This window comes from Panthera leo, chromosome A2 (assembly GCF_018350215.1).
Source record: "Panthera leo isolate Ple1 chromosome A2, P.leo_Ple1_pat1.1, whole genome shotgun sequence".
Classification (NCBI taxonomy): Eukaryota; Metazoa; Chordata; class Mammalia; order Carnivora; family Felidae; genus Panthera; species Panthera leo.
This window is the reverse complement of record NC_056680.1, coordinates 57596929-57619569: the sequence shown is the minus strand read 5'-3', so window position 1 is coordinate 57619569 and position 22641 is coordinate 57596929. Positions and strand designations below refer to the sequence as shown.

The following is a 22641-nucleotide window of genomic DNA, read 5'->3' as shown; positions in this document are numbered from 1 at the left end:
TACTTACTCCTTCTAGAAAGCTTGCCTGACACACCCTTCTTCTTTACCCTCCAATGACTCCCATGGCAACCTGTGCCTCCCACCCAGCACTCACACATGGGATTGCGGGGACTCTGGAGACCTGACTCCCCCTCTGCTAGACAGTCAATAGCCACACACAAAAATGGATAAATGCAAGGGGAAAGGGAGTGCCATCAGGCAGACCATCCGATACCGAAGAAATCTGTCTACAGATACTTCCGCGTATTCTCCGTAATGTCCAAGATCTCTAAGGAAGTTGCCATGTGATGCAATAGCCCAGGTCCACCATGACACCCCCAACCCTGAAACCCAGGCCTCATCTGGATCAAACGTTTTTTGCCTCCAAAGTCAACACAGGCATGCCCCTGCAGGGAAGAGTGACTGGAGGGGGCACAAGGAGCTTTTGGAGTTCTAGTACTGGTCTTTTGATCTGGGTGTAGGGTACACGAGTATGCTGACTGTATGAAAACTCACTGAGTTATATACCTATGATTATGTTTTCTTCCTGTGTGTATGTATGTATCCACATACATACACACACACATATATATAATCTTTAATAACACATTAAAATAACAACAAGAAAATTGGGTTTTTCTTTTCTTTTAAACATTTTTTTAAGTTTGAGGCACCTGGGTGGCTCAATCGGTTGAGCATCTGACTTCGGCTCAGGTCATGATCTCACATTTCCTGGGTTCGAGCCCTGCGTCAGGCTCTGTGCTGACAGCTGAGAGCCTGGAGCCTGTTTCAGATTCTGTGTCTCCCTCTCTCTGCCCATTCCCTGCTTGTGCTCTGTGTCTCTCTGTCTCTCAAAAATGAATAAACGTTAAAAAAATTTTTTAATTTTTTTAAGTTTATTTATTTATCTTGAGAGAGAGAGAGCAAGACAATCCCAAGAAGGCTTTGCATGGTCAGCACTAAGCCCTATGTGGGGCTCGAACCCATGAACCGTGTGATCATGACCTGAGCCGAAATCAAGAGTAAAACACTTAACTGACTGAGCCACCCAGGCGCCCCATGAGTTTTTCTAACAAAGCAATGATAATTACTAATAACTAAAGATTTTCTTTGTTTTTTTTTAACTCTGCTAGGATTTTTGTATGTATGTATGTATGTATGTATGTATGTATGTATGTATTTATAAGTAAGCTCCACAACCAGCATGGCGCCCAACACAGGGGCTTGAACTCACCACCCTGAGATCAAGAGTGGGACATTTAACTGACTGAGCCACCCAAACACCCTGCAAATAAAGGTTTTCTTAAGACAGGAAAACAAACGCATACCACTGAACACGGCTGCTCTGAAAGCACACACACACACACACACACGTGCATGCACAAGCTCTCCCAAATTCCCAAAGTCTGAGTCTAGAGATACAAATGGCTTTCTCTGAAACCATGCCCACCACAGGTTAGTTAACAGCTAATGCATCTGTTTTCCAAGAATTCTACATCAACAAGAAAATAATTTTAAGTCACTGTACATGTCATCGGTTCAAAGGCAAGGAGGAAAACATCCTTGGGTCATACTAGTTGAAGATGGGTACAGAAGGAGTCCCTACGTTTAGGAAAGCCGTGGGCCACACCAGTAGGAACATACTATACTATAAACCTCTGGCTGTGGCAGCCTCTTAGCCCACAGAAGCAGCCCTCCCGCCAGTCTGTGGAGGGCTTGCATGTCACTGCCTCATTTGATCCTGCACTGGTATCGTGAGGACAAGAGGAGGTGCCACCACATCCCAACCTAGCCCCGTGAAACAGCCAGAGTGAGGACTCTTTAGGTCATTTTACAGAGGGGAAGTCAGCTCCGGGAACTGGAGCAAAGGGTCCTTTCCTCCCTCGTGGTAGACCTGGGACAAGTGTGCAAGTCTTCTGGTTCTGAGACCAGCTTCTTCCCACCACACCACACTACACCACAGGGCCCCAGCTCACTGACTGCCTTTCCCACAACACTTGCTCTGTCCTTCCTCTTCCAGGTAACATGTGTCCACAGACCTCAGCGGTCCTTTCTGCCAGCCCTTGGGTGTGAGCCCAGTCTCCAGCAAATTCATGTTTTGCCCCAAGGAAAGAACACAAATGTAAGGGAAACCCATAGGTTAAAAAGATAGAAGACACATATCAACTAATCTATCATGCAGATAGATTGTGTCCTGATTCAAACAATAATTAAAAAAATCTTCAAAAAAGAAAAAGCACACTGTGACACAAGACAACTGGAAATTTGAATACTAACTAGATATTTGATGATATTAAGGAATATATTGTTTATTCTAGGCAGGACAGTGGTACAATGGGGTTTCCTTTAAGTGCTTATTTTTCAGAGACACATACTGAAATATTTATGGATGAAAAAGCAGGTCTGCCATTAACTTCAAAAGAATCTGGGAGGGGAATAATGGGGGCCACAGATCAATCAAGATCAACTATGAGCTGAAGCCTGGTGATGAGACCATGTGGGAAGGTCAGCATTTGACCACTTTTTGTACATTTGAAAATTTCCAAACTAAAAAGAAAAAAAAAACAATGAAATACTATTCGACAACCTCAAGAATCATTACAATTAAAAGGATGACAATTCCAAGAGTTGGTGAGGACGCAGAACAGCAAGAAGGTTTGCACTGTGAATGGGAGTATAAATTGATACAAATGCTTTAGAACTGACGTCTCCTAAAGTTGAACACATGAATATCCTGTATCCCTGTAATTCAGCTCTTAGGTATATACCCACTAGGTATGGGCGCACGTGTGCACCAAGGGACATGGCCAGTAACGGTCATAGCAGCATTGTCCATGACTATCAAACACTGGGAAAACTCCAATATCCGTCAAATGTGGAAGAGATGCCTAAATGTGGCTTATTCACACAATAGAATATCACGGAGCAGTGAAAAAGAATTCTTCTAAATACAACAATACTGATGAATCTCACAAACATAACTTTGTGGAAAAGAAGCCAAACACAGAAGAATACATACTGCATGACTGCGTATATGAGGTTCAAAAACAGGCATAACTACAACCATAATGTTAGAATCAAGACAGTTGTTAATGTGGGGTGGCGGGGAGGAAGGAAGAATGGAGATTGGGGGCAGACATGAAGGGCACTCTGGGGTATTGGCAATACTCTCTTTCTTGACTGGATGCTGGCGGCATGGGTTTTCCATGTATGACAATTCACAGAGCTATACGCTTAATGCTCCCGTGCACTTTACTGTATGTGCACACAAAAGTACCACGTCATTTTAAAAAGAAATATTTAAGTAAGTAAAACTGGTAAGACCTGGCGAAGGAGGAACACTGCTGGCTTAAGTTTTGGGAACACTGCTCTAAACCTCAGCTGGAGTAAACATCATGGCTCTCACCCTTTAGAATCACGAGAGGTTTCTACTATTTTTCCTGCCCTCGCTGTACTCAGACCATCTGCCTGAATCTCAGGGGTTGGGACTGTTCCCTGGATGATGCCAATGTACAGTCACAGCTGAGAACCACTCACGTAAGAAGGAATGAAGAACTCTGTTCTGCTCACAATGTAGAGACACGAACCACTTCTGATGACAGGTAGCCCAGATATGGTTTGGGTGTCCTCACCATCAAGCCACCTCTGTTCTGATATGCAAATAGCCCAGCGGCACAAAGAAACACCGCCAATGGGGTCAGACACTCTCGATCACTTCACATTTTTAAATGTGGTCATTATCTTATCTTTGGAGCGGTTGCCTTCTTTCTCCAGAAACCCAACCAGGACAAAGACTCTCTCAGATACTGAAGTTAAGGAAAAGTTCTACTCTACCTTCAGTCAATCTGATAGCCTACAAATGGAAGTTTTGGAACAGCCCCAAAAGAGATGTTGTGTTACATTTTTGCCTTACCAAACTCTCAATTCCTGAACATCGAGACAAAAATTTTCCAAACTACATGAATGTATCAGAAGCCTGTGACATACTTGGAAAATTCTGTACTTTTAAAATGAACTTGGATTTTTTTTTCAATCAACAATTTTATATCCCACAGAGATAAATTCCTTCCAGTGGAATGCTTCCCTCTATTTCCTGTTAATGACCATGACATGAAATTCCTTGAGTGGGGAAGAAAGGCATTCCCGTCTCTCACTAGTGCCCGTATTTGTTTAGAAGTCGCTCTGTGCTGACAAGCAGGCAGGGGATGTGGGTGACGGACAATGAAAGCGGCTGTTAGCCAGGGAAGGGGCCGAGCTGGCGCTATCTCTGGCACCGGCAACACAAATGACACAGGTTTCATCTGCTGGCTCAGGTTTCTAAATCCCTGACAGGGACCTTCATCACGTCAAGGAAACAGCACAGACTCCTTGCTTTTTATTTCTGGTCAGCTTACCGCTTCCTCCCCACCCCTCTGCCAACTTCACAGGAATTCAAAGGCAGAGGAAGATGGGCAGGGTTCCTTTTTGAAGACAGTCAATGGCCTGCCTTTTTATTCTGTGGCAGGATCAAGAAATTCTCTTTACCTCACTGCCATCAAAAGAACTACGCTGCCCCTCCCCTCAAAAATGGCAAATCGCAAAATAGATACCTAGGAAATTTATCTCTATTTTTTCAAACTGCAGAGCATTAAAGTTCATGCAACCTAAACGCACGCACGTGTGCGAAAGTCAGTTTTGTCAGATTTTATCAAGGGCAGAAAAATATTTCTTTTTAATAATTAAAAATACATATTGAAAGTGCTAGGTTATTTGGCCAGTTGTAGCATCTTAATTAGTGAGTTAAATACGATCTTTGCCACATGTTCATTAAGTTTTTAGAAGGCACTCAGAGAAAGATTTTATAAATCCTGGGTCCTGTGACCCATTTCCACCCTTATTCCAGATACGATGCAAAAGTCCAAAGACGGCCAAACATGTAATGACACCCGCTGAACCTCACAAACATCAATGCTGCTAAAGGAACAACACCTAAACCAGGTTCCATTTAGAAGACGTTTAAAGGGCGAAATACAGGGCACCTGGGTGGCTCAGTCAGTTAAGCGACCGGCTCTGGGTTTCAGCTCAGGGCATAATCTCATGGTTTGTGAGTTCGAGCCCCACGTCAGGCTCCGTGCTGACAGTATGAATAAGCCACATTTAAGCATCTCTTACACATTTGATGGATATTGGAGTTTTCCCAGCGTTTGACAGTCATGGACAATGCTGGTATAGGATTCTGCACCTCCCCCTGCTCAATCTCAATCTCTCTCTCTCAATATAAACAAATAAACTTTAAAAAAGAAAGAAAGAAAAGAAAAGGGCAAAATTCAGCCACACTGCTGTACAGGCTCTGACGAGCACAGAGGCCGTGGCCACACAACCCTCTGGGATTGGTGTGGGAGAGGGGAGGGGCTGTGGCCAGCCAGGGCCAGAATGACAGCTGCAGTGCTGGCCCTGTTCCGTTCCCTGAGCTGAGCGGTGACGGCATAAGCATTGACCTCATAAGAAATTGTTAAACTACAGGCATGCTTTACATACTTTTCTCTAAGTATGTTATATTTCAGTTTATAACAGCCACCAAAAAAATTCAATGTTTCACAGTAAAAAAGATTTCCAGTAAGAAATACTTTACAGTTAAAAAAAAAAAAAAAGTCCATACCTACACAACACAAAGCCTACAGACACAGCTCGCAGGGTCTCTGGCTTAGAACAAGAGTCCCACACTCCAGCGATCGCAGGGACCTGGTGTGGGCGAGCGCCTGGCGGGTGACATGAAGAAGCAGGGCCGGTATCCCAGGGACGGCAGGCTGGAGGGCGGGCCCCGCTCTGGAAAGGGGCCCTGCTCAGCCCCACCCGACTGCTGCTGTGTGGGAAGGAAAGCTTCTCTCAGGAAGCCAGAAAGAAGGATTTCATAGGACATTTCCCAATTTCTAAACACTGGCAACCAATGCAACATTTATTTTAAAAAACCCTGTGCAGACCAAGCGGAGTATGTCTATCACCAGACACAGACTGAGGGCTATCTTTCTTCGGCTAAAGGCTTCTGTTTTCTACCTGCTTTAAAAGCCCAGTCCCTTCTCTCATTCAGAAAAACTTCACTGAGCCCTACTATGTGCCAGGAACTGGGGCCACAGGAGATACTCTGTCCATAGCAGACGTTCAATCAACACCCAGTCTGCTCCTCTCCAGACTTTCCTATCCCCCAAAATGGCCACCTCTCTTTCTTTACAGCCCCAAATCTAATCCTCTGGGCAATCCTGTCAGCCCCACCATCCAACTAGATCCAGAATCTGACCATTTCTTATCACCTCTGCCACCACCACCAGGTCCAAGCCACTGCCATCTCCTCCTTAGGCACCTCACAGTCTCCCCACTGTCCCCTCACTCTTCTCACTGTCCACTCTCCATGCCCCAGCCAGAGGGATCCTTGGACAATCAAAACCACTCTTTAATTGCTTCTCTTTTCACTCAGTGACAGATGCAAAGCCCTAATCGTGCTTAAGACCCTACATGATTTCACCCCTGACCTAGACTTTAGCATTCTTAAGGCAAGGATTCTGGGTTAGACAAATCCACTCTTGCTTAAACTTTCGTCATTTCCTCCAAGCTTTCCAGTAAATTTCCTTCTGAAGAATGCTCACCTTGTTTTGACAACCAAAGGGCCTGGAAAACTGTACAGGCGCTATGACAAGGGTTCATAACCCATGACTCAGCAACTGTATCCTAGAGATAGGCTCCCACATGTGCAGACACACATTAAACAGTTTTTAGTATCTTAAAAGGAATAAACTATTTCTAGATGTGAGGGACACTGGGATTTTCCCAGAGCGAGGGCAACAAAAATGGGACAGGGAGACAGGCCCAGACCTCCTAGTGGAGAAGACATAACTATTTGGGAGAGGCCATTTTCTTCTCATTGCAGGTCTTCAGAGCACAGGCTCTAGAATCTGAGAGCTATAGGTTCAGACTACAGTGCTGCTACTCACTAGCTGGGTCAATGTAGGCAAGTCGTGTAACGTCCTGAGACTCTGTGTCATCATATGCAAAATGAAGACAGAGAATTCCTCTTGGGGGAACAAAAAGCTATAATCAATGTTGAGGGGGGCCCTGCCATGTAACAAGCACCAAACCCTGTAAGCTCAAACCTCTGCCCATCCCCCCATGGTTTCCTCACTCTCTGACAGGCCACAATTCTTCTGGCTCAACATCCAGGACCGGGGACATTCTAGCATCGCGACACACAAAGTTGATGGCATAATTCCAAACCTTCTCACTGGACAGTCACCTCTAAAAGCATAATAAGGCTGCCGGGAAAATCTGACTTGTTTTTTAAAAAATCATTTTATGGCCACATCTACTTTGTCATGTGAAAAACCCCAGTCCCGTAGCCAGGGTCTACATTTTCTGACTGCTAAAACACTTCAACTAGAAAAGTTGGGTTTTTGTTTGGCTTGCGAAGATAACACTAATGGTGCCAAAAGAAAAATGGTAGCACAACAAATACAAGCTGAAAAGGTGTTTGCACAACGAAGCAGCTTCAGCGAACTGGGCAAATGAGAACAACTCTTACCACAGACGTGATACTCACCGATGGCCCTGCGGAAGTTCTCCATCAGCACCTCCGTCTTCTTGATCTCCGTGGAGTAAACTTCACTCCCCACCATTGGGCAGAAGGGGACCTTACTGCCCAGCTCCTGAGCGATAGCCAGAGCCAGAGCTGTCTACAGAGAACAATGGGAATGCACTTGTTTTACATTCTTGAAAATATGATAATTCAGAAACATATCCTATCAAAAAATTATGAATCAGGAATAACCGAAAATCTAGTCCTTTTAGTTTCAACATCATTTGGCATGTTTCACACAATAAATGCTGAATGACTTTTGTGGACAGTCGATTTATAACCTAAATGGCACCTTTAATCATCCCTGTAATTACCACAGTTATCACTCACTGACACCAGTGAGGCCCGACTCTAAGTGCATCACGTGACCCTCCCACTTGCCTATGAGCTACACACTGAACTTTCCCCACATTACAAATAGGGAAACTGAGACACAGGAGAGGTAAAATAACATGTCCTGGGAATCATAATCTAGAAAAGGGCAGAGTGGGAACTTGAACTCTGGCAGTAGTAGGGTTCCAAAGATCGTTGTTGCCATCGTAATTAGTAGACTTCCCAAACTGTCCCCTCGATATCAAAACAGGGCTCGGAACACCGCTCCAGTCTCTGAGATACTACTCTCTGTTTTTACAGGCATGGGAGGACACCAACCTGGAGAGCATCAGAAAACACTAACCAAAGAATGAATTACGTGATGTTCGCTTTGGATTGAGTGGCCCACACACGGTGAAGAAGGATGTGGGAGCTAGATTCTCAAGCAATGAGCTGGTCCCAAGTTATACTTGAACATGCCCTAGTAAACTACAAAAGATAACTACAGCTGACAGATGCTAAACACAAGCAGACCAAATAGATGTATTGTCAAATATCAAGTATGAAAAGCCAATGCTTTAAAGCTGGTACAGGACAGGGAGATGCCATAGCATTTTAATGCTGTTTTCATCTTTCCTCAACTTTGAAACAAGAGCCTAAGTAAGGTCAGTTCCCAAGGGGTCAGGGCTAAGCAAGAAAACAAGCTTGCCCAGAACAACAAAGTGCACCCTGAGACAGGATTTTAAAACTGGCCCAGCAGAGGTTCCTCTCAGATTTTCTTTTCAGTGCCATGCTGGTGATCGTTTTAAGATGGTAGCATCTGCTAGAGAAGCAGCATGTGATGTAGCACAAAAAGCACTGGTGGAAAGGGCAAAAACTGGGTTGTAGTGCTGGTTCGGCAACTAATTCTTACCGTGACCCTGGGTGCATGGCAAACCTCTGCTGCCCTATCTCCTCACCTGCCAAATCAAAGTCCTGGATTAAATCACGAATTGTAAACTCATTGCCCACAGCCCAGTTCTGTTTTGCCCTGCTGAGTGTCATGTGTGTTTTTAAACTCAATCTGTTACCCATTTTTTAATGTTGGGAAATTTCATATAAAAATCGAGGTATCTGACCTAGGAATAAATCTAACCAAAGATGTAAAAGATCTGTATGCTGAAAACTATAGAAAGCTTACGAAGGAAATTGAAGAAGATATAAAGAAATGGAAAAACACTCCGTGCTCATGGGTTAGAAGAATAAATATTGTTAAAATGTCAATATTACCCAAAGCTATCTACACATTCAATGCAATCCCAATCAAAATTGCACCAGCATTCTTCTCGAAGCTAGAACAAGCAATCCTAAAATTCATATGGAACCACAAAAGGCCCCGAATAGCCAAAGTAATTTTGAAGAAGAAGACCAAAGCAGGAGGCATCACAATCCCAGACTTTAGCCTCTACTACAAAGCTGTCATCATCAAGACAGCATGGTATTGGCACAAAAACAGACACATAGACCAATGGAATAGAATAGAAACCACAGAACTAGACCCACAAAAGTATGGCCAACTAATCTTTGACAAAGCAGGAAAGAACATCCAATGGAAAAAAGACAGTCTCTTTAACAAATGGTGCTGGAAGAACTGGACAGCAACATGCAGAAGGTTGAAACTAGACCACTTTCTGACACCATTCACAAAAATAAACTCAAAATGGATAAAGGAACTGAATGTGAGACAGGAAACCATCAAAACCCTAGAGGAGAAAGCAGGAAAAGACCTCTCTGACCTCAGCCACAGCAATTTCTTACTTGATACATCCCCAAAGGCAAGGGAATTAAAAGCAAAAATGAACTATTGGGACCTCATGAAGATAAAAAGCTTCTGCGCAGCAAAGGAAACAACCAACAAAACTAAAAGGCAACTAACGGAATGGGAAAAGATATTTACAAATGACATATCGGACAAAGGGCTAGTATCCAAAATCTATAAAGAGCTCACCAAACTCCACACCCGAAAAACAAATAACCCAGTGAAGAAATGGGCAGAAAACATGAATAGACACTTCTCTAAAGAAGACATCCGGATGGCCAACAGGCACATGAAAAGATGCTCAACGTCGCTCCTCATCAGGGAAATACAAATCAAAACCACACTCAGATATCACCTCACGCCGGTCAGAGTGGCCAAAATGAACAAATCAGGAGACTATAGATGCTGGAGAGGATGTGGAAAAATGGGAACCCTCTTACACTGTTGGTGGGAATGCAAACTGGTGCAGCCACTCTAGAAAACAGTGTGGAGGTTCCTCAAAAAATTAAAAATAGACCTACCCTATGACCCAGCAGTAGCACTGCTAGGAATTTACCCAAGGGATACAGGAGTGCTGATGCATAGGGGCACTTGTACCCCAATGTTTACAGCAGCACTCTCAACAATAGCCAAAATGTGGAAAGAGCCTAAATGTCCATCAACTGATGAATGGATAAAGAAATTGTGGTTTATATACACAATGGAGTACTACGTGGCAATGAGAAAGAATGAAATATGGCCCTTTGTAGCAAGGTGGATGGAACTGGAGAGTGTGATGCTAAGTGAAATAAGCCATACAGAGAAAGACAGATACCATATGTGTTCACTCTTATGTGGATCCTGAGAAACTTAACAGAAACCCATGGGGGAGGGGAAGAAAAAAAAAAGAGGTTAGAGTGGGAGAGAGCCAAAGCATAAGAGACTCTTAAAAACTGAGAACAAACTGAGGGTTGATGGCGGGGTGGGAGGGAGGAGAGGGTAGGTGATGGGCATTGAAGAGGGCATCTTTTGGGATGAGCACTGGGTGTTGTATGGAAACCTATTTGACAATAAATTTCATATATTAAAAAAATCGAGGTATCTGGCTTCTTTTGAGGACCCAGAAAGTCTGGCCACAATGGGCCCTCATTACTGCGTGGCAGCACCTGGTGTAGACCTCAGGAACAGCTGCCACCTTCAGTGAGGGTGTGCCACTCTGGCCACCACAGCCACCCTGCCCCTTCATGCTGGTGCCCAGGCACCTCCCTCATCCTCACAGCCTATCTGAGTGGGCATCTGAGTTTGTGACCTTGAGACTGATGCCCCTAAAACTGTTATTCTCTGATACCCTAAAGCGAAGGAATAATCTCTGGAGTACGACAGGGTACAGTGTGAGGAGCAGACTCCAGCACCACGTCCACCTGCTATCCAAACCTGCCACCTTCTCAGTCACTCCTCTTTCTCACCCAGGTATCTCCACGGGCCCTGACTCCACACCCTCAGTTGTGAACATCAAAGACAGCGACTGTATCTGATTCGGTGACATCTCCCCACCTCCAGCTAATACAGAAGAGATGATCAGTATCCTTCCACTAAAATATGATAAATACTTGGTTAAGAAATGCTTCCGGCGTGTCTAGTTTCTTCCTTGTAAAGGTTCCCAGAAGGCGGGTATACAATATAGCTATTATACCCACACCTGGTATATAGTGCTAGGTCACTTGCATGAGGTCTCAGTGGATCCTCCTAACTAGCCTATGAACTTGATGATCTAGTGTTTGATGTCTGATATCGTGTTGGATAGATTTACAAACTGAAACATACACGTTACTAACTCACCCAACATCAGTTAGCACGCAGCAAAGCCAAGATGCAAACCCCAACCTCTAAGACATTATTTCTTTGTGACTACCCCTCATGCAAGTGGCAAGTGGCACACAAAAAAGAGGTTATTGCCAAAAGAAGACTGAAGAAGTCTGCTTCATTTCCCATCTCATCAGAACACCACCTTTCTCTAAAACCTAAACACAAAGCCCTGCTACGAACAGTGTGACATCCTCAAGAGAACAGGTCGTCCATACGAACCACTTATTTGTTTCTCTAAAATAAGCACCACCGTATTCCTGCCTCCACTTAGTTAAGCTGCCTAAACCGTGGGGCCCATCAATGCCCTGGAAAGCAGGAGAGTTACCACATGCCTTCATGTAAAGAGACTGGACAAACCAGCAGTGGTGAGAACGTCCCGTATTTCCTGGAGGAAAATAGTACAGTACTACAAAAGGAACGAACGAACAGTTTACACTGCCAGGAATATGGCACACTAGAGAGTCATGGAAAATCCTTCCTGTTACAAACAGCCAGAAATAAAGAAATAATAAAAAATCCAGAGTAGTAAACTACCATCACCTTGAAAGTTTGGAGGGTTCTGGGGCGCCTGGGTAGCTCAGTCAGTTAAGTGTCCGACTTCAGCTCAGGTCATGATCTCACGGTCCGTGGGTTCGAGCCCCGCATCAGGCTCTGTGCTGACAGCTCAGAGCCTGGAGCCTGCTTCGGATTCTGTGTCTCCCTCTCTCTGCTCCTCCCCTGCTCACACTCTGTCTCTCTCTCTTTCTCTCTCAAAAATAAACAAACATTAAAAAAAAAAAAGTTTGGAGGGTTTTGACAGCAGAAACCTCAGCAAGGTACTACAGTGGTGGTAAGAGAGAAACCCCTGAATAAAAAGGAGGCTTGAAGGGCCATGCATGAGTAGAAAAGGTGAGCCAAAAAAGCTCAAAAACAAACAAACAAACAAACAAAAAACCCCTGACATACAAGGTATAAACTTGTAGGTCCTGCCTGTGGCTCTGGGTGAGGAGAAAAGTCTCCACAGCATGCTCTCACACGACTCTAGGATCAGTCTTTACGCTGATGACCAGAAAACCCAAGCCACAAAATTCACAGCAAGTGCCCTGGATAGTGCAGCAGGGCCCCTCAGAAGCACTCTCAGGAGAAGCCTCACAGATTTGACCAGCCAAACACAAGTTCACAGGCAGACCAAGAATACAGAAAAAAGAAACTGATTCATGAACAAGGAATAAAAGGCTATCAAAAATAGCCAGATTTTTAAAAAATCCAGATTAAAAAAAAATAGAACTTATAAGAGGGGGATGCTCCTTATTTACAAAGAACAAAACCAAAAGCAAGCTAATACATGTAGAATGACAGATTTAGAAAATCACTGTTTTGCAACTACCAGTGTGGTAACTGATACAGCAATAACCATCAGAGGGAGCACTGCACCCTTAGGGTGAAAGGGTATTTGCAACATCTCCACAGGTCACTTCACTTCCAATTACTAATTAATTAGAAAGGGAACCAGGACCTTCCCGTTGAATGTGGCCTCATCCCCCTTTCCTGTCAGCCTCCTGCTGTGACACAATGGGACACGACATCACCTGGGCAGTGTGTTTCCAAGTGTTTAACTTCTCCTACTGACAAAACAATAAGATGATCTCTGTAGGACAGCTGTAGAACCTTTTTACAAAACAAGTGTCCAGGACTCTTCCAAAAGGTCAATGTCAAAAAAGAAAGCAAAACCAAAAAAGGCTGGGGAGGGTAACTGATTAGATAAAAAGAGACTAAAGAGGGGTGCCTGGGTGGCTCTGTTGGCTCAGGTTGTGATCTCATGGTACATGAGTTCGAGCCCCACGAGTCTCTGCACTGACAGTGCAGAGCCTGCTTGGGATTCTCTCTTTCTCTCTCTCTCTCCCTCTTTATCTTGTGTACACACGCTCTCCCTCTCTCTCAAAATAAATAAATAAACTTAAAAAAAAAAGAGAGAGAGACATAACAATGTGTGCAGTGTATGATCTTTGATTGTATTCTGAATTTACAAATATAAAATATGAAAAAGCCCCCAAAAAGACCAACTGGGAAAAATTTTAATTTAGACTAGACATTAGCTAATATCGTTAGCAACGTTAAGTTTCTTGGGCGGATGATAGTATCTTGGTAACAGGAGAATGTCCTTGCACTGACTTTCAAATGGTTCAGAAATAGAGAAAATACAAATGTCACCAAATATTTACAATTAGTTATTTACATGCAGGGTAGAGAGGGGATCATCATACCATTCTTCCAACTCTTTTGTAGGTTTCAAATTTTTCAAAACGAGAAAGAGAAAAATATTCAGTGGGTTGGATTAAACAGCAGCTTAGTCATAACCCACAAAACAATCAGACTGGAACAGAGGCCTAAAGAAATTACCCACAGTGCAGCAAAGCCCAAGAGATGGAAAACATGAAAGTGAGGTTGCAAGAGAAAGAAGACAAAATGAGAAACTCTGGCGCAGGGTTTCCCAGCCTTGGCACTACTGATATTTTGTGCTGGGTGTTTCTTTCTTGTAAGGACTGTCCTGAGCATTGTCTAGCAGCACCTGTGCGTTCCACCCACAAGATACCCGCTCAACCAAACTGTGACAGCCAAGAATGTCTCTGGACATCGCCAATGTCCCTTGGGGGGTGAAACTGCCCCAAGTTGAGAACCGCTGCATTCAAATATCTGACTGGAGGGGCGCCTGGGTGGCTCAGTCGGTTGGGCGGCCGACAACAGCTCAGGTCATGATCTCACGGTGTGTGAGTTCAAGCCCCGCGTCGGGCTCTACCCTGAAAGCTCAGAGCCTGGAGCCTGCTTCCGGTTCTGTGTCTCCCTCTCTCTCTCTGTCCCTTCCCTGCTTGCTCTCAGTCTCTCTCTCTCTCAAAAATAATAAAAGAATAAAAAATTTAAAAACAAACAAACAAATATCTGACTGGAGTTCCAAAAGAAGAGCACAAATAGGGAAATGCAATATCCTAAGAGATAATATCATAGTCAAGAGATATCAAGAGATAACGTATCATAGTGAAACACCAAAATCAAAAACATCCAGAAAGAAAAGACAACACCCTCAAAATGAGACTTCTCAAAAGCAAAGAGAGAAGCCAACAGGTAGCAAATATCAAGAGAAATAGTACCAACGGAAAATAGCTATCAACAGACTTATATATCCAACATAACCATCTTTGAAAACAAGGGCAACATGATAAATACAAGCCCGACTTGGCCACCAACAAACGTCTAGAAGCAACATCTAAATGATGTACTTTTCTTCTTTAGAAAGCAGAAAAATGGAGGGAGAGGGAAGGTCTAAGATAGAAAAAGGAAAGTAAGCAAATACATGGTAAATACAGTGGAAACCTGATGTCGTCTGCAGAGAGATAATTAAAGCTCATATTTAAATGTCACTTTAAAGGTTAAGATAGACTTTTTCACAAATACAGCACTTCTTCTATTTTAAGACACCGACATATGTAAAGACACCACCAATTCAATTACATGATTTCAAAATGATAATTACAGTCATTATCTTACAACTGACCGGTTGGAATAACTGTCTGAAATGAGGCACGTGCTACTTCAGAAAAGGTGGAGAAACCTGCCTTGGGTCCCATGGCAAGTCAACACCAGAGCTGCAATTTAAAGCTTATTTCCTTACAAACACAACCCCATGCTCCTACGCTCCTGTACCAAGTGGCCCTTTGGAGGAACGTGCGTGACTCAGATTGGGGACACTGAAACGTCTCAAGTATCTGGCCAGTGCTCTCACAAATCTCAACAAGCCGTACTGCCTCCTCTGCCTGGAAGGCGCTCCTCTTCCCTGTGAAGCCAAACGCTCTCAAACACTGCAGGCCAAATGTCCAGCAGAGTTTTACCAGCTTTTACCAGCCCTCAGTCCCACCTCCAGCTCAAACTCCAACTGCATTTAAGATCAGTCAGTACCTCGCAGCTGAGTGTTCAACTGAAGCATTTTGTACTGTCATGGTTTCCTCTCTCTCCCCCAGAGAGAAGCTCCTTAAAGATAAAAATTGTATCTCTGATTCCGTTCTTCTTTCCTTTTCCCCCATCTCTCACACAGCCAGAATAGCACTAGGCAAAGTTAGCATTCGGAAAAATGGTCGCTGCCTGATTTTCTTTCCCCTTCAAGTAAGATGTCATCCCCAAGATTTAATGAAGCCCTAGGCCAAAAGAAATGTATTTCCAAGGCAAAGGAGACTGGAAAGAGATAAAGGACAAATTCTAGACACAATGAGACCCCTCTGAGGACTTCATCCTCTCTTCCCTGGAGGTCAGCCAGGATAATTTGAATTTTAGAGGAGCATGGATTTTAGATACTCAATTGTATTACTGCACATTAGTTTTTCAAACATACATATAACCAATTTAGCTAAACAAAGACTAGTTAAGACACGAATTCAATTTGGCTTAAACATTAAGATCATTCTCTTGGGTAGATTTAGAAAATGAGAGAAAATGAGTACCTTGCCAGTTCCAGGAGGTCCTGCCAACAAGACAGCTCTTCCAGCCATTTTCTTGCTTTTGATTAATTCTACTATCACACCACATGCCTAGACACCACAATGGAAAGAAATAATAAATCAGTATTAAAACGTTTCACATGGGGAAAAATTCCGGTTTCTGGTTCAAACAATTCACATACTCATTCAGCCAACGATGAGTGCCACTACACTACAGGCAGCGTTCTAGGTGCTGGAAGCAGTGGAGGGCGACAGAAAAGAAAGCCTTGTGGTCATGGAGCTCGCTTGTGGTCTAGCAGAAGGGAAATAAACACTGTATGAGATCGCTAATGTAAAGAAAAAAGGGTAATGACCTGGGGAGGCCTCTCTGATGACATTTTATTTGACATGTAAAGTTCCAGGCAAAGAGGAGTCAGTGTTGCAGACCAAGGAAACCCCAAATTCAAAATGCAGGAATGAGCTGGATATATCCAAGGGACAGAAAGGCCGCAGTGACCAAAGCATAGCTAACAGGAGAATGGGAAGATCAGGTCGAAGAGGCAGGCAGGGGCCAGGACTCAGAAAAGAATTTTAGTAAAGTTTAAGTTCATCTACATAGACTATTCATCCCAAGATGATGATTTCTTTTTTAAAAGACCTTGATGGCTGCTGTGTGGAGAACGGATGGTAGGGTACAAATGGGAGCAGTGATTTTTAGCCTGGGACCAGGGATAGACTTCAGAGGCCCAACACCTCCTGAATTTCGGAATTAAATTGAAAACAAAATTGTGTGTATATGTTCCCATATGCATTTTTCCAGGGAAGAGAGTCACAGCTTTCATCAGATTCCCAAATTAACTCATTAAGGGTTAAAAATCAAGGCACACACTACTAGTTGGCCATCGATTAACTCCCAGAATGCTGCGAATGCTGCACATGAGGTGAACACTAGGGCGCCATAAGATGTGAATGTCTTTCAAATACTCAAGAGTAAATTGCTTGATGATTTCCTAATACACCTCTGAATTCTAACTTCATTCTAACTCTCTGAATACTATTAAACCATTTATAGCCATATGTACACATACATATAGATATATAAATGTGTGTATATATAAATTCCATAAATGGGCTACTGATTTTTATGTTTTAGGATATTAACTATAAAGAAGGCTGAGAGTCACACTTACTGAACACTTACATCCCAGGACTATCAGGTTTCTTACACTGATTTAACAACCTAACATATAACTGTTAAGGGTGCATCTCCTTGCCTTAGGGCAGGCTACCACTACTTCCCGTGGACTGTGGAGAAGTACCTTGGTCCCACACTTAGACAGCCACTACAAAAATGTGGGTTCAATGGTGCCTGGGTGGCTCAGTCGGTTAAGTGTCCAACTCTTGATTTCGGCTCAGGTCATGATCTTACAGTTCACGAGACAGAGTTGGGCTCTGCTGTGTCAGCACAGAGCCTGCTTGGGATTCTCTCTCTGCTCCTCCCCCATGCTCACTCATACACACTCTCAATCAATCGATCAATCAATCAATAAATAAATAGGGGCGCCTGGGTGGCTCAGTCGGTGAAGCGTCCGACTTTGGCTCAGGTCATGATCTCACAGTTTGTGAGTTTGAGTCCAGCGTCGGGCTCTGTGCTGACAGCCTCCAGGCCTGCTTTGGATTCTGTGTCTCCCTCTCTGTCTGCCCCTCCCCTGCTCACACTCTGTCTCTTAAAAATAAATAAACATTAAAAATTTTTGTTAGATAAATAAATAGGTGGATTCAAAGTATGCATGTGGATGGGCTATATTCTATTTTTGGCTCAGTTGGAAAAGCAGTGCCCTGAACAGAGCCCAGAAGGTATTCTTCAGATATACTGCATTTCTAAGAAAATAGAGCCACTCACTATGGTCTTCCTTAATAATGGAAGCTCATAATCCTCTGTACTCTTTGGAAAGAAACTTTCCAAACTGTCGATGTGTACTCTTACTGACACACTATGAGCTCTTCCATTTCTCTCCCTCGGTTTAAGCTCCAAATTCTCTCCAGTGACATGTATTTAGTGAATTCTAAAATTCTAAAAAGAACTGGAAGGGCCTTTAAAAGATTGCCTCATCTAACACTCAGATGAGTGGATGTTAAGCACCAGGGAGACTGCTGATGTGACCAGAGTCATGCAAGAACCTGGAAGCTGCAGCGGAATGCCTATTAATTCAATAAATAAATAAATACTGCGCCCCGTTAACGAGTAAATATAATCATATTTAACCATCTCTATTCTCAGGAAGCTCATATTCATAAGGAAGCATAAAACATCAGAATTATGAGCATGAATTCTGGAGTCAAACAGACTTGGGTTTAAATCTTGTCTCTACCACTACCCACTGAGTGACCTTGGACCTACCTACCTAACTTCTGTGAATCCAAGTTCCTAATCTGAAAACACAGTTCATGACTGGCACACAGGCTAAAGGGTTTAGGGGTAAAGTGTACTACAGTCTGCAACTTACTTTGAAATGCAACAGTAGATTGGTGGATGGATCAATGAACAGATACAGGATAAACCAAACGAGTACAATGTTCATTGCACAATTGGGCACGCAGGTGCCTATACAAGTCTTTTAACTTTTTCATATGTCCGAAAAGTGGCATAGTAAAGTAGGGGACAGACAATTATTAGGGTGGAGGTGAAACAAGACACTGGAGATAAGAGCTGCCTGGCGCAGAGCAAGCATTCAACCAGTGTTAGTTAGCTGTTTTCAGTAAAACATCCTCAGTAAGCAGAGAGGGACTGGATAAAGAAGCTTCAAAGTCACCCTGACCTTGTCAATATTTCCTTTTAGAAAGACGATGCTCAAAAGAGAAGCCAGAGGCTTTTCTTTGGCCCTTTCTTTTAGCACAATCAGCCTAGGAGGCAATAGCTTTAACCTCACATTAAGTGCAGGTTTCTATAGCTGATAAGCTATGAAAGGCCTTGGCATGGATCTGATCTTAGAGCACAGCAAGCAGAAAAGGGGCTGTAATATCACAGAAAGAGCACTGCTTTGAGAGTCGGAAAGACATGGGGGTACAAATCCCAGCACTACTATTGCTAAACAGTGGCAAGTGGGTAAGTGAAGTGACCTCTTCCACCCTCAATTTATTCATCTGCAAAAAATATAATACGAAGAGCGTGAATAGTTTTGCGATTATATTGTAGGTGAAATGAGTTGGCATCACTGCCACTTAAAAACAAAAAGTGGATTTGACTGGAACGGTCAGAAAGGATGCTCCTCTCCCTAACTCCCACTTTCCTCCTTCAGCTGCCAAGGCCTTGGAACGAAAGTGAGTTTTCTAAGGTTGATCACTCCTCTACTTTAAAGCCCCCATAGACTCCCACTGCCGTTCACAAAAATCCAAATTCCTTACCAGGTCCGACAAAGTCCTGCAGGACCTGACCTCCACCAAAACGTAATGATTATTTTATTTACTGGTTAAACGTTTATCGTCTCTCACTACACCAAAATGTAAGCTCCAGGAGAGCAGGGACCTTAACTATCTTCTTCCCCCCTTATCCCTGCGTCATGGCACAGTGGACGGGGCTCAATCGACACTTGTCAATGAAGTGAAGCAGTCAACCGTCCCCGTGGGGGCGGCACCTGTTCTCCTGGATGGCCCCTCTCCCACTCCCAGGGTGCACCTCCCTCGCCGACCCTCGTAGCCCATTCTCACTGCCCTACGGAAACTTCGGCGGGGCACCCAAGCGCGCACCCCGCCCTCAGCCCCCCACTTCAGCAGCCTCTCAACTCCCAGGCCGGCCCGCCACACCTCTCGTGCGTTCTCCTGGCCCACGAGCCCCGAGGCCGCCTGCTTGGCCAGGCCGCTCTCGTCCAGCCCCAGCCCCTTCACGTGGCTGTGGGAGGCGATGCGCTGCGTCTTCGTGGTGCTCTTCACCTCCTCAATCTTCATCTTGCAGACGCCGGGAGCCACAGCCTGCGTGGAAAACCGGGAGCAAGTACCACACGCCCAGCACCTGGGTTACCATGCGGCTGTTACTAGGGCGGTTTGTCAAGGCCCGCCTCACTCAGCGTCCCATTGGCGAGGGCGGGAACGCCTCCGCTCCCCCATTGGCTCGTAGCCGCGCCCATCGCGACTGCCGGCAGAGTTCCGCCCACCCACTTCCGGCTGTGCCGCGCGCTTGGCTTCCCCCGCAGCCAGCGCTTCCTGCCCTGACCCTAAGTTGAAAATGCAAGGGGACCTCCTCAGGAGTTTGGCCTTGGAGTGGGGCGCTGCACCAAAGTGAGGTCCTGGAGTCTGGCTCTTAATTGTGCCACTATGTATTATCTTATTTGAAAGTCATACCCTTCTGCGGAGCTCAAGTTATTACCTCCGATTTGGAGATGGGGAAAAGGAGGGACTTATCTAGAGCTTAGGACGCCTTGCATTAGGGTTGAGGCAGACCTGAAGTTAAATGCTACTGTAGTAGTTTCTGACTCTCGCATCTTATACTTCAATACTATTTTTGAATCTAGGTTTCTGTTTGCAAGATTATTAGGTCAATGTTTGTCTCTCACTAAACTGCAGGCATTAGGAGTATGTAGACCATGTTTGTGTTCATTTTAACTCAATTGCTTAGCACATAGCCTGGCTCACAATGGAGTCTTCTTATGAATCCAAATAAGGTTCTAAACCACCACATACACGCTTGAAATCCTGTAGTTTTGCTGCATGTATTTTATTTTTTATTTAAAATTAAAAAAATTTTTTTTTCAAGAGAGACAGCTCAAGAAGAGGAGAGGGACAGAGAGACAGAGAGAGAGAATCTTAAGCAGCCTGCATGCTCAGCGCAGAGCCCAACACAGGGATCAATCCCATGACCCTGAGATCATGACCTGAATCTAAATCAAGAGTTGGATGCTCAACCAACTGAGCCACCCAGGTGCCCCTTACTATTATTATTATTATTTTGCATTTTGTATTTTATTTTATTTTATTTTATTTTATTTTATTTTATTTTATATTTTAAACAGTAGGTTTTATGGGACTTAGTAATGGTTTCTGTCAGTGAATGGAAGCTTTTGGCAAATCCTTGGAAGGCTTGAGTTTGTTACAGGTGGCCTATGATTCGTCAACCCTATGACACTGAGAAGGTTGCTTAGCACCTCATAGACTTTTTCCTGGTCATTACCCATAGGTGAGGAGCAATTCTTTCACCCTGTAAAGAGGAAAACTTTCCCCCAACTAGTAGTCGAAGTGAGGCACTCTGTGGGATTTACTTCTTTGTGTATTGTTCAGTTAGGAGAGAAGACCTTTCCTACATTTAGTATTTTAAGCCCCAAACTTTAGCACGAAGAGAAGGATTTCCTTCCAGCTGATATGAGTGGCGAGGGTTGGGGAATAAGGATTTGGGAGCTCAGGGGAACTCAGTAGGATCACTTGATCCAATGGTTTTCAAACCACATTCCCTGGGGTTGTAGAATTCTTTTGTGGCCAGTAGGTGTGGGGAAAGGGAAAGCTGAGAGGCAGGATGCCAGTCCAATGCCCCCACCTCCCCTTCTACCAGAGCTGTTCCATCACAGATCAGGCCTAGCCATATCCTCATTTCACAGATGAGGAAACTGAGGCCCTAGGAGGGGTCAGAGTTTGTCCAAGATCACAAATTGAGAAGTGCCTGGCAAAGCCTAGACCCACATCTGGTGTAGAAAAAAGCTGGGTCTGGTTGCAGAACCAGACGGCTTCTTTCATTTCAACAGAAGACTATGCAGCAGGCCATTGTCGAAGATACACAGGTGAGTAAAGGGGAGGTGAAGCCCACAGTAGTGGACATATGTTGCCTACCCAGCGTCCTCCTGCTTCTTCTGGCTACCATGAGTCTAATTTTCTTTCGAGAGCCATCCTTCTTTGACTTTGAGTCCAAGTTGTTTGGATGGGTTGACCCAACCACAGCTTTGTTTCAGGAATGGATATGGGACCCTGGCCTGGCCTATCAAAGTATCCCTTCTCCCCCCCCGCCCCCCCACAAAAATGATGATTGGTTCAGCAATGTGAGCAGACAGTCCAGTGACACTGAATCCCAGTCCCTTTACTGGAAATACCAAGAAAGAGACTTGAGTCATGGTGTTCCAGGTCATCTTTGCCACTTCATGCGAAAACTGCCTAAGAATAAAGCCAACACAAAGGAGAAGAAAGCTGGCCAGACATTCCTGATGAGATCTTTTACATTCCCAGGTACAGCTCTGCCCTACTTGCAGTGTAAATGGCACTGACATTGGGGCTTAAAATAGTTTGAGTTAGGTCTCCATCCATGGGTACTGATGAAAGTCCTTATCAGTGTGATGACATATATACAAGTAACTGTGTGGACTGCTACATTCCCGAGTTGTGCTGGTTGAGACTCTCAGACCTGCCAGCTCTCTCATTTTACTTCTGTGACCCTTGTTCTTTCATCTCCAGTTCCTCATCTCCTCTTTTCTCCAGTCCAAGTTTGATGATCTCAACCAACTGTTTCTCAACCCCTTCTGCTTCTTCTTTGCTTTGAGTTCTTTCACACCTGACCTTGGAACCACAAGCCCAGATCAAACCTACCTCTGCCCTCACCACTGCCTCAGGAAGGCATAATAAAGAGTAATAAGCCCTCATATATATGGTCAAGGGTGCCGAGACCATTCAATGGGACAGTTGGA

The 22641-nt window shown here is 44.2% G+C and overlaps 1 protein-coding gene across 1 annotated transcript in view; it reads right to left on the bottom strand.

Moving 5' to 3' along the window:
- RUVBL1 (RuvB like AAA ATPase 1) overlaps positions 1–20038 on the bottom strand; it is a 43834-nt gene extending 23796 nt beyond the window's left edge. The window contains exons 1-3 of the mRNA XM_042912437.1: positions 19787–20038; positions 16007–16093; positions 7547–7679 (exon numbers count right to left, since the gene is read on the bottom strand). Of these exons, the coding sequence (XP_042768371.1) occupies positions 7547–7679; positions 16007–16093; positions 19787–19927 (361 nt within the window). The 5' untranslated portion in view covers positions 19928–20038. The remainder of the gene's footprint in view (positions 1–7546; positions 7680–16006; positions 16094–19786) is intronic.
- Positions 20039–22641: the final 2603 nt, after the last annotated feature.